Here is a 13609-nt window from a genome sequence, read left to right as displayed (position 1 = left end):
AATCGAGCAATAGCTCTTAACAATGGTGCAGATTTAGGGTAAAGATAATATGGGCTAAAAAGAGAATGACTGAATCTTGTTACTAAAACTTGCATAAATTACATCTCCAAAGGGAAGAGCTGATAATCAGATACCATACGCATCATTATTCAATAGCAAAATAAGAGTCAGATGGATTTTCATGTCTTGGACTCTTTCCCCACATTTTTCTTTCATTCTTTGGTATATTGTAGCACTCTAGTCATTAGTCCAGATGAGAAACATAGAGGGTTGATGTCACGTTGATAGCCGGTTATAGAAAGATATCAATAACTATTAGATAGATTCTAATTTAACATTGACAATGTTAGGGCTTCTTTTGTTTTGTGTGATGTGCCACTACCAGACCCTATTGTGATGATAAGTGGGGAAAAGGTTGGTTAGGTCGTTACCTATAAGCAAGCTACTACAGTATGACCCAGTTACAGCGATATATGAGAAAGAGTGGGTTATACAACATAACTCGGAGCCACAAATTAGTAAGGCTTGATTAGTTTGTTGCCTGTAAGTGGCCATTACAACATCACCCAGTTCTAGCGACCAATGAGCTAGGTTTATTCAAAACTAAGGCTGCAAATGGGTCGGGTCGACCTGAGACCCGACCCGATCCGACCCAAATTTTAGGACCCGTGGGGTTCAGGTTGTGTCCTAAAATTGGACCCGAATCATCTTTTGGATCGGGTCTGAGTTTACTGAATGGATCCGACCGACCCGAATGGACCCGAAAAGAGAGAGGGGGGAAAAGCCAAAGGGAGTTTTTTTTTTTTGTTGGTGGGTCATGGCACTATTAGTCCATCAGAATTCTCTCTCGATCTATTACACTGTTGATACCTCTGGTGTCTCGGTAGCTGGTTTTTTTTTTTCCTTCCGTTTTTTGGCTTCTGTTTTTTTTTTTAACTTTTGCAGGGAGGAAGTGAGGGAACACTGAACTGAATATGGGTCATGTGCCAGTTTTCTGCAATGGAATTGGATTTTGGAAGGAGGTCTGGGATTTTTTTTGTCCTCGTGAGAGGGGAGCTGGGAGACACCAAGTTCCGTCCAATCAGTCATATGGACAAAAAAATAGTGTGATATGAAATTTGGCTTGTAGACCGACTTAGTTAGCAGTCATGGGTCATCTGTTCTGACTGGAGGTCAATTGCAAGTCTTTCAAGTCATAGGCCACCCAGCACCTCGTAATTATGATATCACCAAATTAGATTTGCCCAAATTCTTTTCCAGAAGCACAAAAAAATTGGATCCGATTCAGATCCGAAATCGACCCGACCCGGATCCAGCCCGATCCAATCTTCAACCGGGTCGGGTCTGGGTCCAAAATTAGAACCCGAACAAAAAATCGGATCGGATCGGAATTACTCAGGATCCGACCCGACCCATTTGCACCCCTATTTAAAACTAAACTCTTCTTGTAGTAATCTAATATAATAGGAACCAATCAAAGTAGTAAGAATATAAGAGAAATAACATCATGTAAAGAAGGTAGCTATATCTGGAAGAAGATAATAAAAATTGCTACTTGGGCTATTGGATCCTTGTCCGAAAAGAGTAGAGAAATAACGGATACGATGACAGGTAAAAAATCAATATTGCTTACTTATAAAAAATTAAATAGAAAGATAAGTAAATCTATGGATATAAGGGATGATTATAAACTATGATATATAGGTAACAAAAATAATAGAAATGGTGTAGGAATAATAGTGAACAAGAAAATGAAAAAAAATTTAATAGATATAAGAAATATAAGTGATAGATTAGTGGCCACTAAATTAATTTTAGATAAGGCGATTATTAATGTAGTTAGTGCTTATTAATAGCTAGTGCTTATACACCACAACTAGGTTGAAAAAAGATGATTAAGCAACAATTTTGGGAGGAACTAATATACCGGTACCCACATAACAATCCAAATAATCCTGAGATGGAAGGCCTAACTAGGGACGGCAATTTGGGTCATAAATGAGTCAGGTCAGGTGCAAGTTGGATCAAAAAATTCTAAACCTGAACCTAATCTATTTAGTAAACAAATTAGGATTTGCAACCCGAACATGTCATGTTTAATGAATAGATAATCCGATCTAACCTATTTAACTTATCTAATAAATAGGTAACCTATTAACCCAATCCGACCCGTTTAACCTATTTAATGAATGGTAACCTATTAGCCCAACCCAACCCGACCTGTTTAATATATCAAGTTGCAAAAAAAAAGAAGCTAAATATAGAAATCATTACAAGAATCTTGTCTGAATAGCATTTACAATCAAGAAGCATTTACATTCAAACCTTACAAGAAGCTAAATCTAGAAAACGTTGCAAGATTCTTGTCTGTATAGCATTGAAATTCAATCTTTATAAAAATCTAAATGTAGAAAACATTACAAGAATCTTGTTTGGATAACAATGAAGCTAAATTTTTACAAGAAGCACTGACAACCATTCAATCTAGAAACTTGTGGATAGCATTTACATTCCTTCACAAGAATTAAGAATCTTGTCTAGAACCAAACACCATGATATCAACACGATTTTTCGACCAAAAAACAACATACAGATTGACACAAGTAGCATGCTGAGTGTTAATATTTCACAAGATGTTTTAGTTGGCTGGTCAGTCAAAACAACATCTTCAGATAGGTAAATATCTGGATCCTCTTCAGACAGCTGCACTACTTCATCTTCCACGAGGGTGTCTACAAGAATCAAGTTGCTACTGTTGAAATGTGTGCTAGAGAAGAATGGCTACAAATCATATATTTCATATTCCTGTCTAGACCGAAACTCAACTTAGAAGACAGAAGTTATAACCTTTTAATCAGCTTGCAAGAGACATAATATAGAAGGGGTGGTTGTTTCATTGCTTTTACCATGCTCTGCAGCCCTTCATCTCAACATGTGTTAGATGACTAGTTGTTCCTGATACAATTCTTCAAAATGCATTGCATCCTTCCCAAGAACATGTAGAAGATGCAAGAACAATTCATTATAATCTTTCTTAAATGTCATGTACTTCCTACGTAACAAGATAATATCATGACATGTCCAAAACACAGGAGCAACATAAGTCCAAAAAAGTATCCATGACTATGATTCATCTCACTATGGATTGACTTCAATATTGGCCAAGCATTGAGTTGATTGGGCTTCATTATAGGAACTTAAGTTCATGACATCTTCTACAATCTCGTCTAACTCAAGTTTCAACACATCTACATTGAAATCTTGTAATAATTAATAATAAATTCATTCAAAAAATAATAGCAATGTAATTAATGAAACATATACTTTTCTTTCCTAACACCTAATCTTGAGTCAAAGCCAAGGCCTCAGCAATATCCAATTTAAGTGCACTACGATACTTATCAAGTACTCACCCATCAACACTAAAAGCAGATCTAGAGGCAACTATAGATATGAAATAGTTAAAATATCACGTGTCATAAGAGAAAGTTGAGGATATTGAGACTGATTAGCTTTCCAAAAGTCAAGGATATCCAAATTGGACTTTTTATCAACTCTAGGCTCATCCAAATATAATTCTAATTGAGACTTCTGTGTAGTAGTCACACAATCAAAGCTTTCAAATGTATCAAAATCCTACATTATTGGAAAAATGAAACTAGTTATTTATCAGAAACAATACCATATACAAGTACAATACATTTATTTTACTTAAAAAGTTTTAAGTTACCTTAAAAGCATCCGCTTTTCTGCATGGCTCAGAAGTCTCACAAGGAAGTATCCCTCTCCATGTCTCCATGAGTTGATGTGCTAGTATTTGGAGGTCTAGAGTTGCGAGCATATAATGATTAAAGAGAGAAAACATATAATCATGGATGTGCATGTTCTCGGTACAACCATATACATTCAACTTCTTATAACAATATTCCATAAACTGAAATTGGTATTGAGGATCTAAAATGACTGCCATAGGCAAGATTAAGCTATGATCCGACCAATACTTTTCAAAATTTCCATGCATTTGCCATGTTATTTTTTGCATGAAAGCATCTATACTCTGCATCTCTTGCCTTACAGTAAGCTCAATCAAGAAAACTTGAGAAAAATACACTCAACTACTTGCTAATCTTCTCAATATTGCCCCACTCCTCTTCAGATGGATAATGCTTGTAATCAGAATCATTTTATTTCAAATAAGAAAGGCACGCTGGCATAAAAAAGAGCACTCTCTGGCATCAAAAAAGTTGAATTTCATCTTGTAGGAATATCTTCATGTTTTTTAGTGAAAATAAATGATCTGCAAGAACCACGATCCATGCGGCATGTAACACAGCTACATATCATCTACATATCACTACTTGGTATGTTCTGGTGCTACTACCAGGCTACCAAATAGCAATGCACGAATGCTTCAATACTTGACTTAGGATTAAGGAACCATGTATAAAACAAAATATTGATTTAGAAAGATGAAATATATCAGTCTGGACATTTGTTCAATATAAGAACCTTTCTTACGTTTCAATTATCAGTTTAGATTATAATTAGTTGAGATTGGTTAAGAACCTTGCTCATTTGTTCAAAATAACAACCTTTCTTATGATCAGTTTGAAAATGGTTACGAAATCAAATGCCAGAAATCAGAATAGATCTAATGGAAGACAACATATTAAAAATGTTCTTTTACACAACCAACAGTCCAACATAGATCTAACAGAACAAACTTTTAAGAACAAAATTAAAACAAAAAAAGAACAAAAATAAGAAAGTAGACCTCACGTTGAAGATAACCAACAATCTAGACTATCCAGTGTTCCTCACGTTAAAGATTAAGGGCACCTTGATCTTGTAGTTGTACAAGTACTACTTCATAAATGGACAACACTGCAATAAATTAAGCAAACTATAAATCCATAACTAAGTGATCAAAGAGGAAAACAAGAAAGGATTTGAGATTTGAGAAAGGTGACGGAGGTTTCGAAGGAGTTAAGAGTTTGAGATAGAAGATTAGATCTAGAATCTAGAGGAACAATAGATCTAATCCACATTATATATGTAAATAATTTTGCTCTCATCGATGCCAAAACCCCATCATATAATCTCAATAATGCTGTTTTATGGACAACCACATATTATATATGTAATTTTGCTCTCCTAATGTTTGACAAGAAATAGCTTTTGCGCTCTTAATAATAGAGGGGAATATGGAACCTACTATTCTATCACTAAACTAGAGATTATGTTCTGCTGGTACCAGCCAAGAAAATCACAATCTAGTAGGAGGAGATAATATCATGGCATCTCCGAAAGAAACTTTCATGGATCTACCATCAAATACTGACATTTCAATATCCACATCACTAGGTTCATCTCAACAATCTACATTGATGACTCAAAATTTGGAAGTATGCTATGCTTGTCCTTGATTGCTCATCTTAAGGCACCAAAGTTTAGGCAAAGGAAAGAAACAAAAAGGAGAAGAAAAGAGATTGACAACAGCCCCAACCAAAAGGACAGGGATAGAGAGAACTTTAGCCTGCACAAAAAAATGCAACAAAAATGCCAACTTTCCATTGTAAAAAAGACAACACAAAGATGCGGATAGAAATGAAGTGATCCTGAGAAGTGTTTGAAGACCATTTATCACTCAGACCATTAGAATATTAAGATCCTCTGTTATTTGAGGTGGTGGGAAAGCATAGCTTGAGTTTTGTTGTGCCCATTAAAATACCAGGAATCTGTTGGGCAGAAATGCTATGAAGCATCAAAAAATAAGAAATAATAAGAGAGAGGAGAGAGGGTAGCAGAAGCAGCAGCATAAACCTGAGAGAGAACTTTGAGTAAAATGTGGCCTGGACTGAAGTCCCATTGCCATAAAGTTCATGGGGTATGGCTGCATGATTACATGACTATTCAGCAAATGAAAGCATCAATAAGAATTAATATTGGTCTTACTATTGAATATGACTAGAAAAAAAAATATATGCAATTTTTTATTTAACTAACCTGAAACTGTTTCCCAATATAACTATTGTTATCAACTTTTACCCCACCATATGTACTTGTTCAAACTTGAACTAGATAACCCTGCAAACAAAAAGGATTTGATTTCACTATGACAAAGAATTTAAAGTTACAAGAATAAAAGGAAATAATAATTAAGAAAACATGAGTTTAAGAGGACCGGCAAGTTGTTTTCAATTAAGTCAAGAGTACCATTCTTCGCCGTACCATATTAAATATTCCATAATTGACTTAGTTTTGACCTCTAAATGTTAAACACCTACGGGATATACATACCTTAAAATTAGAACATACAAGTAAAAGTTACTAATTTCCAAAGAAATAGTGATTGGTCTAAAACAAGTTTGAATAGTTCAAATTTAGAAATCAAACAGTTTAAATTGTAGTATAGGTATACAATTGTCTTCAAACAAGCCACTTGAATGTGCCGATAGATAATACAATGATGATGTGCAATCAAAGATTAGAAAAGGAAAAAAAAAATTAAAAATACTAAATTTGCAGCAAATTACAACAATCGAAAACTATAAGTTGCTGCTATATTATGTTCCAGTATTATTGATGAAGTGTGATGGATCTGAAGCAAATGAGGTAATATTATGTCCACCCGTTCAGACTTCCTTGATCCTTTTTGAGAACCCTAAGTTAAAAGTGTCAATAAGTACCATGAGCCTAATTACAAAATATAAGATACTTGGTATACATTCTTAGTACTACTTATGCTGAAATCTACTTGTCTAGGAAGTAAGAATATAACTGCTTAATACCTCATTTCCCTGCCTTTTGCATATCATTTTGAAGAACTTGTTTCTCTTCTTTGATTTCTTCTTTCTCATCTCTTGGTATTTCTTTGATTCCTTCCTTATTAATAGCAGAAACCTTACTTTTTTCAAGCTGCTAAGGGATTAAGCATCCTACCACTTCTTTTTTGATACTTACTAAGTTCATTCATACAGTTTGGAGAAGCAGCTGATGGATCCTGATTGAGTTGAGAGCTGCAACAGGCAGTTCTAAAGTTGATGGCTTTTCTCCTTTAATTCATATAGGCCACTAAGGAAAATGCAACAATTCTCTTCTTCATTCTTTGTAACTCCATAGAAAAATTGCGCAGCCTGTCAACCTATAATTTATGTGGTTTGTTAACAAAATCATCATAAATATTTCTACCAAATGTGTTTTTGCACTTCAAATCTTTCCTCTATCTTGATCGAATTTACCTAGCTAGAACTTCTTTTTACTTTTCTGTGAGCGAGAAAAGGAAGGGTATCCCAACATAAGATCCCCTTAAATGAGTGACAAATGCTTTAAACAAATTTTACATCTTCATCAACTTCATCTGTAGAAAATGAGCCTTCTTTCCTAATAAGAGATGAACTTTCAAGTCATCTTGGAACATTTTAAGCTTGGAATGTGTGAACTTCTTGAAATTGTTTCTCACTACCACAATCTGTTATATTAGGTATTCTTAAATTGCATGAACAATAATCTGCCCTATTATTCTTTTTGATCTTGATTCCTATAGCATTTCTGTGTTGTTCAAATTGCTAGATGGTGCTTCTGGATTTCACATATATGTTAAAAGAAAGGGATGCATACTTTTGTCGTAAGATCCCTATTTAAAAATCTTCTTCTCTTGTGCTCCTTCCACTAGACGATGATATGTGGAATTATCATCCATAACTTTCACCTTCTTCATGAAACAATTTAAACTTGCTTCTCAGTGATAAACAAAGGCATTTAACAATTGCCCATCTATTAGAGATAAAACAATTTATTTCAAATCTTAGAAGAAGGGATCACTAAATACAAACTCCTGCAACATCATGTGCTAATGGACTTGTTACCATATCAAACTCTATTGCTGATTCCACTCGCATGTCCTATGCGACTATCTGCTAACACATAATTGATGTTCTGTCAATCTCCAGAGTTTCTTGGTCGAGTTCTTATTCCTGGCTTCCAAGCTCTAGATTTTTTATTTAAAACTTTGAGCAAGTGAAGCAAGAATAGATTCCTTTTCTTCATCAGTTTACCGCCTTACCATTACATTCCAACCTTCTGTAGACCACTAGTCCTCATCTGTTAATATTTCTTCTGCCTCCAAACCTTGCAATCCTCCTCTATTTGATTTAAGAAAACATGGATCGGTCAAAACACAATTGTCTAGGTAAGACACAGAATCTGCCTCCTTACTGACAAAATTTCACTGTTTCATTGCACTGGTTTTGTTGTTTTCAAACTTATTGAAGGTAATGATGAGTTTTTGCAAGGAGATGAAATGGTGTGACTAGTGAGCATCAACAAAGTAAACTTTAAGATGGCATTCTTTTCAAAAGAAGAAGAAAAGTTGGTCTAGTTTAAACTTGGAAAAATTAAATCCTAATGTTGATCAAGATGAGTCTTAAAAATAATTTTGAGTTGGAACTAGATGATTCATCAATTTAACAGATGTGGTGTGCTAACATAACCATAAGCATTTTTATACTTGTAGGGTGTTAAAAACACCCCAAATATGTTGATTGGGAGCACATTTCACATGTTGTTACCAACTTTTTATATCAATTCATTGTACAACCAAAAAATAAATTTGAAAACTGACCTAGCTATATAATCATTAAAAATTGGTTTTCTATCATACAAAACTCATGTTTAGAGCAGTTGTAATCATTGTTATGATATGAAACAGACATTGCTCTGTACTCTGTAGACTAAAAGCAATGAAAATATAAATTGCTGCAAACGAAGATATTAAGGACTACCGAATTCTTTAAGGGATACAGGTGACGGATCTGATTCACTCAATTCAATCACTACAGATACTAATAGGAACCAGCCAAGTTCATTTCCATGTATGCTGGGCTGTGTATGAATGCTTATGAATCATGATCTGTTCATGAAGTAGGAGTAATGCTCTCGAAGCCTCTTTGAATCAGTTGTAGGCTTTGGATGTGGGTAAAGTCAACAATTGGTTTATAGATCTTAGATTGACTGCAGATTTAAAAACTAAAAATGGTGAAGAAATGGACCAATCATCAGATCTAGAAATTCTGTTCAAAGGCTGCAAAGAATGAAAGATTTATGAAAAGATAGATGGACTGTTTAAGCTTGTAACAGTGATTAGAGATACTGTTGCACAGCAGAAAGCAGGCAAGCCAGAGACAACCTGTTAGCTGTCCAGACTTATTCCTGAGGAAGGTCAATTAGATGGCTGCTACAGCTGTTATATCAAGTGTTGTAATGGCTGCAGGATGACAGGGTTTTGGTAGTGGAAGAATAGTAAGGGACAAAGAAAGAAGAAATAGAAAACAAGATTCAGAAGAAATGAATCAAGAAAGTTATGGAAGAAGAAAGGAACTGCTCTGAAAGCAGCTTGACAGGGACTCACTCTCTAAGGCCTCACCCCCAATTTCCCACATCTCACAGGCAGAAGAGAAGAATATCTATTTATTCATTGAAAGACAACAGCATACATAATTTTAAAAACCATACATGGGGCTTGGCCTTTCAGAACACTAATAAACAATGTAAATAAGTCTCTAATAGAAAATAATTCTAAACAAATCCACTACTAAAACAAATATAAAAATTCATGTCTAACTAGACTTTAACAAGACTCCAAAATTTTCAATTGTCTTCAACAAGAATTAATGATGCACCCATCAAATTGCAGTGTTGTCTCGACCGGTTCCAGCTATTTTCGACCGATCTCGACCGGTACGCATGCGTACCGGTCATGTACTGGAGCGAACCGGCCGGTTCGCACCGGTAAATTTTTTTTTGGAAAGTGCGCGTGGCCGAGGGGGCAGAGCGCTCCACGCCTGGAGTAGAGCGCTAGCGCAGGCGCTGGGCCGCACGCAGGCGCGCGTTTTCCTGCCCCGTGCGGTTTCGCGCATTGGGGAATCGCATGCAGGCGTGGTTCCCTGCACTGTGAAACGCCGCGCGGGCTGAAAAAGTGCGCCCGCACACCCACGTGGGCTTATTAATGCCACAGAGTGGCATATATCTTGCGGGCCCGCATGCGAGCACGCGATTCTCCGCCCGCGCGCGGTTTCCTGCACTGTGAAGCGCCACGTGGGTGTTTCCTGCGTTTCCTGCACTGTGAAGCACCCACGCGAGCTCATTAATGCCACAGGGTGGTATTTATCCCGTGCGTCCACGCGCGGACGCGAAAACCGTAAGATAAAAAAAAAGCTTACCGATTTGTACCGGACCGGTTCCGATACGAACCGAACCGTATTGGTCCGGTAGGCGACCAATATGCTTGCCGGTACCGGTATGCAATCGATACGCCTACCGGTACCGGTACGGCAGACCTTGATTCAAAGGTTTGGATGCATCACTAAAAGACCATCTCTTTCCCCATCTGTTGCAAGTTGAGGATTTTGTTGATGCTCTATAGGCAAATGTTGCAATGCTTAGGGACTAGAAAGTAATGCAACTCATCAACTCCATGGAATTGGAGGTCCCACCTAGGGCAGAATTCAGATTGAATACGGATCGGATACTAGGATATATCCACATATGTTTTGTTTGACGAATACAAATACAGATACGGATGTTAGTCGGATGCAAAAATTTATAGCCATATTTGTTTTAAACGGATCCACGTACAAATCGAATACTGAAAGTATGGATCTAAATATGAATACAAATCGGATAATTAAACTTTATGACCATGAAATTAAAGATATTATTAAGCGAATGATAAATCAATTTAATAGCATGTTAATATGGTTTTTCTTAAAATTTAATGAGTACTATTAAAATTAAAGAGGGTTATAAATAGGATCGGATATTTGGATACGGATCAGATAGTTTCCTATTCATATTCATATCTATTTTTCTTTGACGGATATGGATATTAGTCAGATGCTCAAATTTCTATCCATATCCGGATAGATTCGGATAAAAAAATGAAATTTGGATGGATACTATCCAATCCACTTTCACCCCTAGTCCCACCCCTTTAAGTTGCAAAAAGATAAACAGCCCACGAAGTATCTTTTTAAAAAAAATTAGACAACACATATGACTTTTCACTCTCCTTGAGCAGTAACCAAAAATCCAATTCCAAACATAAAATCAATCATGTTTCCCATTTCACTACATAGGTGAAGTTACATGTGGCTTAAGTTATCAATCCATCAATATAGGGACACTTTAGTTCTAAAGAGGTGCAGATGTGGAAATTTAATTTCCAATATATGGTTGAGTGTAAAGAAATGATGCGATTCTTATTGTTTTGTACATGTGCGTCGGTGTATGCTGAGATACACTATTACAACCACATTGGAGGCATAACATTTCTCGGGGCATGGAAATCATTGAGAAAAGGTTCTACAGATGTTACACAGAAAGGATTAGTGCATCTATAAAAGTTTAAAATTGATTACCAACATCCTAGAAATTACAGGAAATTACAACGAAATGACATAAAATTACACGAACATACAGAAACCATAAAAAAGTTAGACAGGATAACCAACAAAACCATAAATATTTAGGCATATGTTCCATGTAGGAATTATAATAGAGATTTCATAAGATACATAGATAATACATAAATTGCATGAAAATGTTAGTTTGGTTAGAACTTGAGAGAGTAGAGAGACGGTTCCTGCCTGGCCAGAAAAAGCTATGGACAACAGCACACGACAATGAGATTCCCTGTACAAAGATAATAAAGAATAGGTGATGATGCTAAAAGAGATGGGCAAGGGCCATGGCTGCAGATGAAGAGGGTGGCCTATGTCACCTGAGACAGAATTTTCTTGCATACAATCAGGAGGTTCTAAACTCATTGCAGCTCTAGAACAATTCCTGGCTGGATTTTCATAGCTTCTGCTCCAGCTAATTAGATCCTCATGGGCCATTAAGGGCACATTTTTCAAGATTTAAACCCATATGCCTCTGAAGCTTTTCACTCTATCATAGCAACAACAAGTATCCGATTACCAAAGATCTCTGCGTCCATTGCACAACCCAGATCAACGGACCTCAATCCAACTACAACCGGCTATCTTTCTAATCCTCCGAGCTCTCATTAGCTCCCTTACAGAGTGTGAATTCTCCCATCTCCCACCACTAGCCAACATGTTTGACACCAGCGCATACATGCCCCCTCCAACACTTACATCTCCTTCAAGAACCTGCCCACTAAGGCACTCTGATTCAACTTTATCACCACCATGAAACCTGCAAGAACTTAACAATGCTCCCCACACATGCCTATCAATCTCAACTGGCATCCTCTGAACTAAACTTTCTGCTTCCTTTAACTTCCCAGCCCTCCCATAGGCATCAACCATGCATGTGTAATGCTCCTTCTGGGGCATGATCCCATAAACTTCGCTCATGGCCCTAAATATCATCAACCCTTGGTCAACCAGCCCAGCATGGCAGCACGCAGACAGTACTGCAAGGAAGGCCAAGCCATCCGGCCTAACCCCATGAGACAGCATTGAAGCAAAAAGCTGCAAAGCTTGCTTTCCTCGCCCGTTCATGGCCATCCCCCACATCATTGTGCACCAAGACACCAAATCCTTGCAAGAAATCCCAGTGAATACCTTACAAGACATACCCACATCTCCGCACTTGGCATAAAAATTAATCAGAGCGTTGCCCACCAATCCATCAACACCAATGCAATTCTTAAGAAAGTATGAGTGCACACATTTGCCTAACCTTAACGCCCCCAAGGAGGCACATGCTCGCAGCGCACTCACCAGAGTCGCCTCATTCGGCGCTGCTTCTCCATCCCATAGCATTGCCGAAAAAACCACGATTGCTTCCTCCGAGCTTTGATTTCGCGCATAGCCGGCAATCAAGGTAGTCCACGAGACAACATCTCTCTCAGCCATTTCTCCGAACAGATGGCGCGCAGCAACCAAATCACCACAGCTTACGTACAATTCCAGCATCGCATTATCAAGAATAAGATTACTCCTATGGCCGCCGAAGCTCCGAAGACCAAACGCATGGACAGATTTCCCCAAGTTGAGAGCTTTAAGACGGGAACAGGCCGGGAGAACGCTTACGAGGGTCATCGGGTTCGGCCTCGCGTCCATGGAGGCGAAGGCCGCGAGGGCCTCCGCGTCGTGGCCGCTCCTCGCGAGGGCCGACACGAGCGAAGTCCACGAGACGACGTCGGGCCGGGCGATGCCGGCGAACGCCCACCGGACGGACGCGACGTCGGCGGCGGAGGAGTAGAAGCTTATGAGAGAGTTTTGGATGAAGAGGTCGGCGTGGTGGCCGGACTTGAGGACGCGGGCATGGATTTCATGGCCTTTGTGGGCGGCGTTTGGGACGAGTAGAGAGGCGGCTTTGAGAGCGTAGGTGTAGGTGAAGTGATCTTGTGAAGAGTGCTGAACCATTTGATTGTAGATTAGAAGAACCTGTACAGGAAGCTGATTGAGTGCGAGGGTCCTAAGGAGGCAGTTTAGAAGATCGGGTTTGGAAGTCTTGGTGAAGTAGGCTTGGATTTGGCATAGTTCAAGAGGGTGAAGAAGCATTGTAGTTCCTTTGCTTGCTTGCACAACTCAAATTTGGTTAATAAGGTGCGTAAATATTGGGGTATTTTTTTCCA

The 13609-nt window shown here is 37.9% G+C and overlaps 1 protein-coding gene across 22 annotated transcripts; it reads right to left on the bottom strand.

Annotated features, from left to right (window-relative positions):
• Positions 1-2363: 2363 nt before the first annotated feature.
• LOC103695740 (pentatricopeptide repeat-containing protein At4g38010-like) lies at positions 2364-13537 on the bottom strand. 22 transcript variants are annotated; one of them, XM_026800642.2, is made up of 6 exons: positions 11780-13537; positions 11646-11691; positions 6007-6087; positions 5824-5893; positions 3731-3825; positions 2364-2985 (listed from the first exon to the last, which is right to left on the bottom strand). In XM_026800642.2, exon 1 carries the CDS (start codon positions 13533-13535, stop codon positions 12012-12014), a length of 1524 nt encoding a protein of 507 aa, XP_026656443.2. In that variant the 5' UTR covers positions 13536-13537; the 3' UTR covers positions 2364-2985; positions 3731-3825; positions 5824-5893; positions 6007-6087; positions 11646-11691; positions 11780-12011. The 22 variants fall into 22 exon arrangements, with proteins under 22 accessions (XP_026656443.2, XP_038975852.1, XP_038975856.1 ...); XM_039119924.1 differs by having other exon boundaries at positions 2364-2805; positions 2907-2985; positions 3731-6087; XM_039119928.1 differs by having other exon boundaries at positions 2364-2732; positions 2907-2985; positions 3731-6087.
• Positions 13538-13609: the final 72 nt, after the last annotated feature.

Source organism: Phoenix dactylifera, unplaced genomic scaffold, assembly GCF_009389715.1.
Source record: "Phoenix dactylifera cultivar Barhee BC4 unplaced genomic scaffold, palm_55x_up_171113_PBpolish2nd_filt_p 000659F, whole genome shotgun sequence".
NCBI classification, from domain to species: domain Eukaryota; kingdom Viridiplantae; phylum Streptophyta; class Magnoliopsida; order Arecales; family Arecaceae; genus Phoenix; species Phoenix dactylifera.
This window is presented reverse-complemented; position numbering and strand designations above follow the sequence as displayed.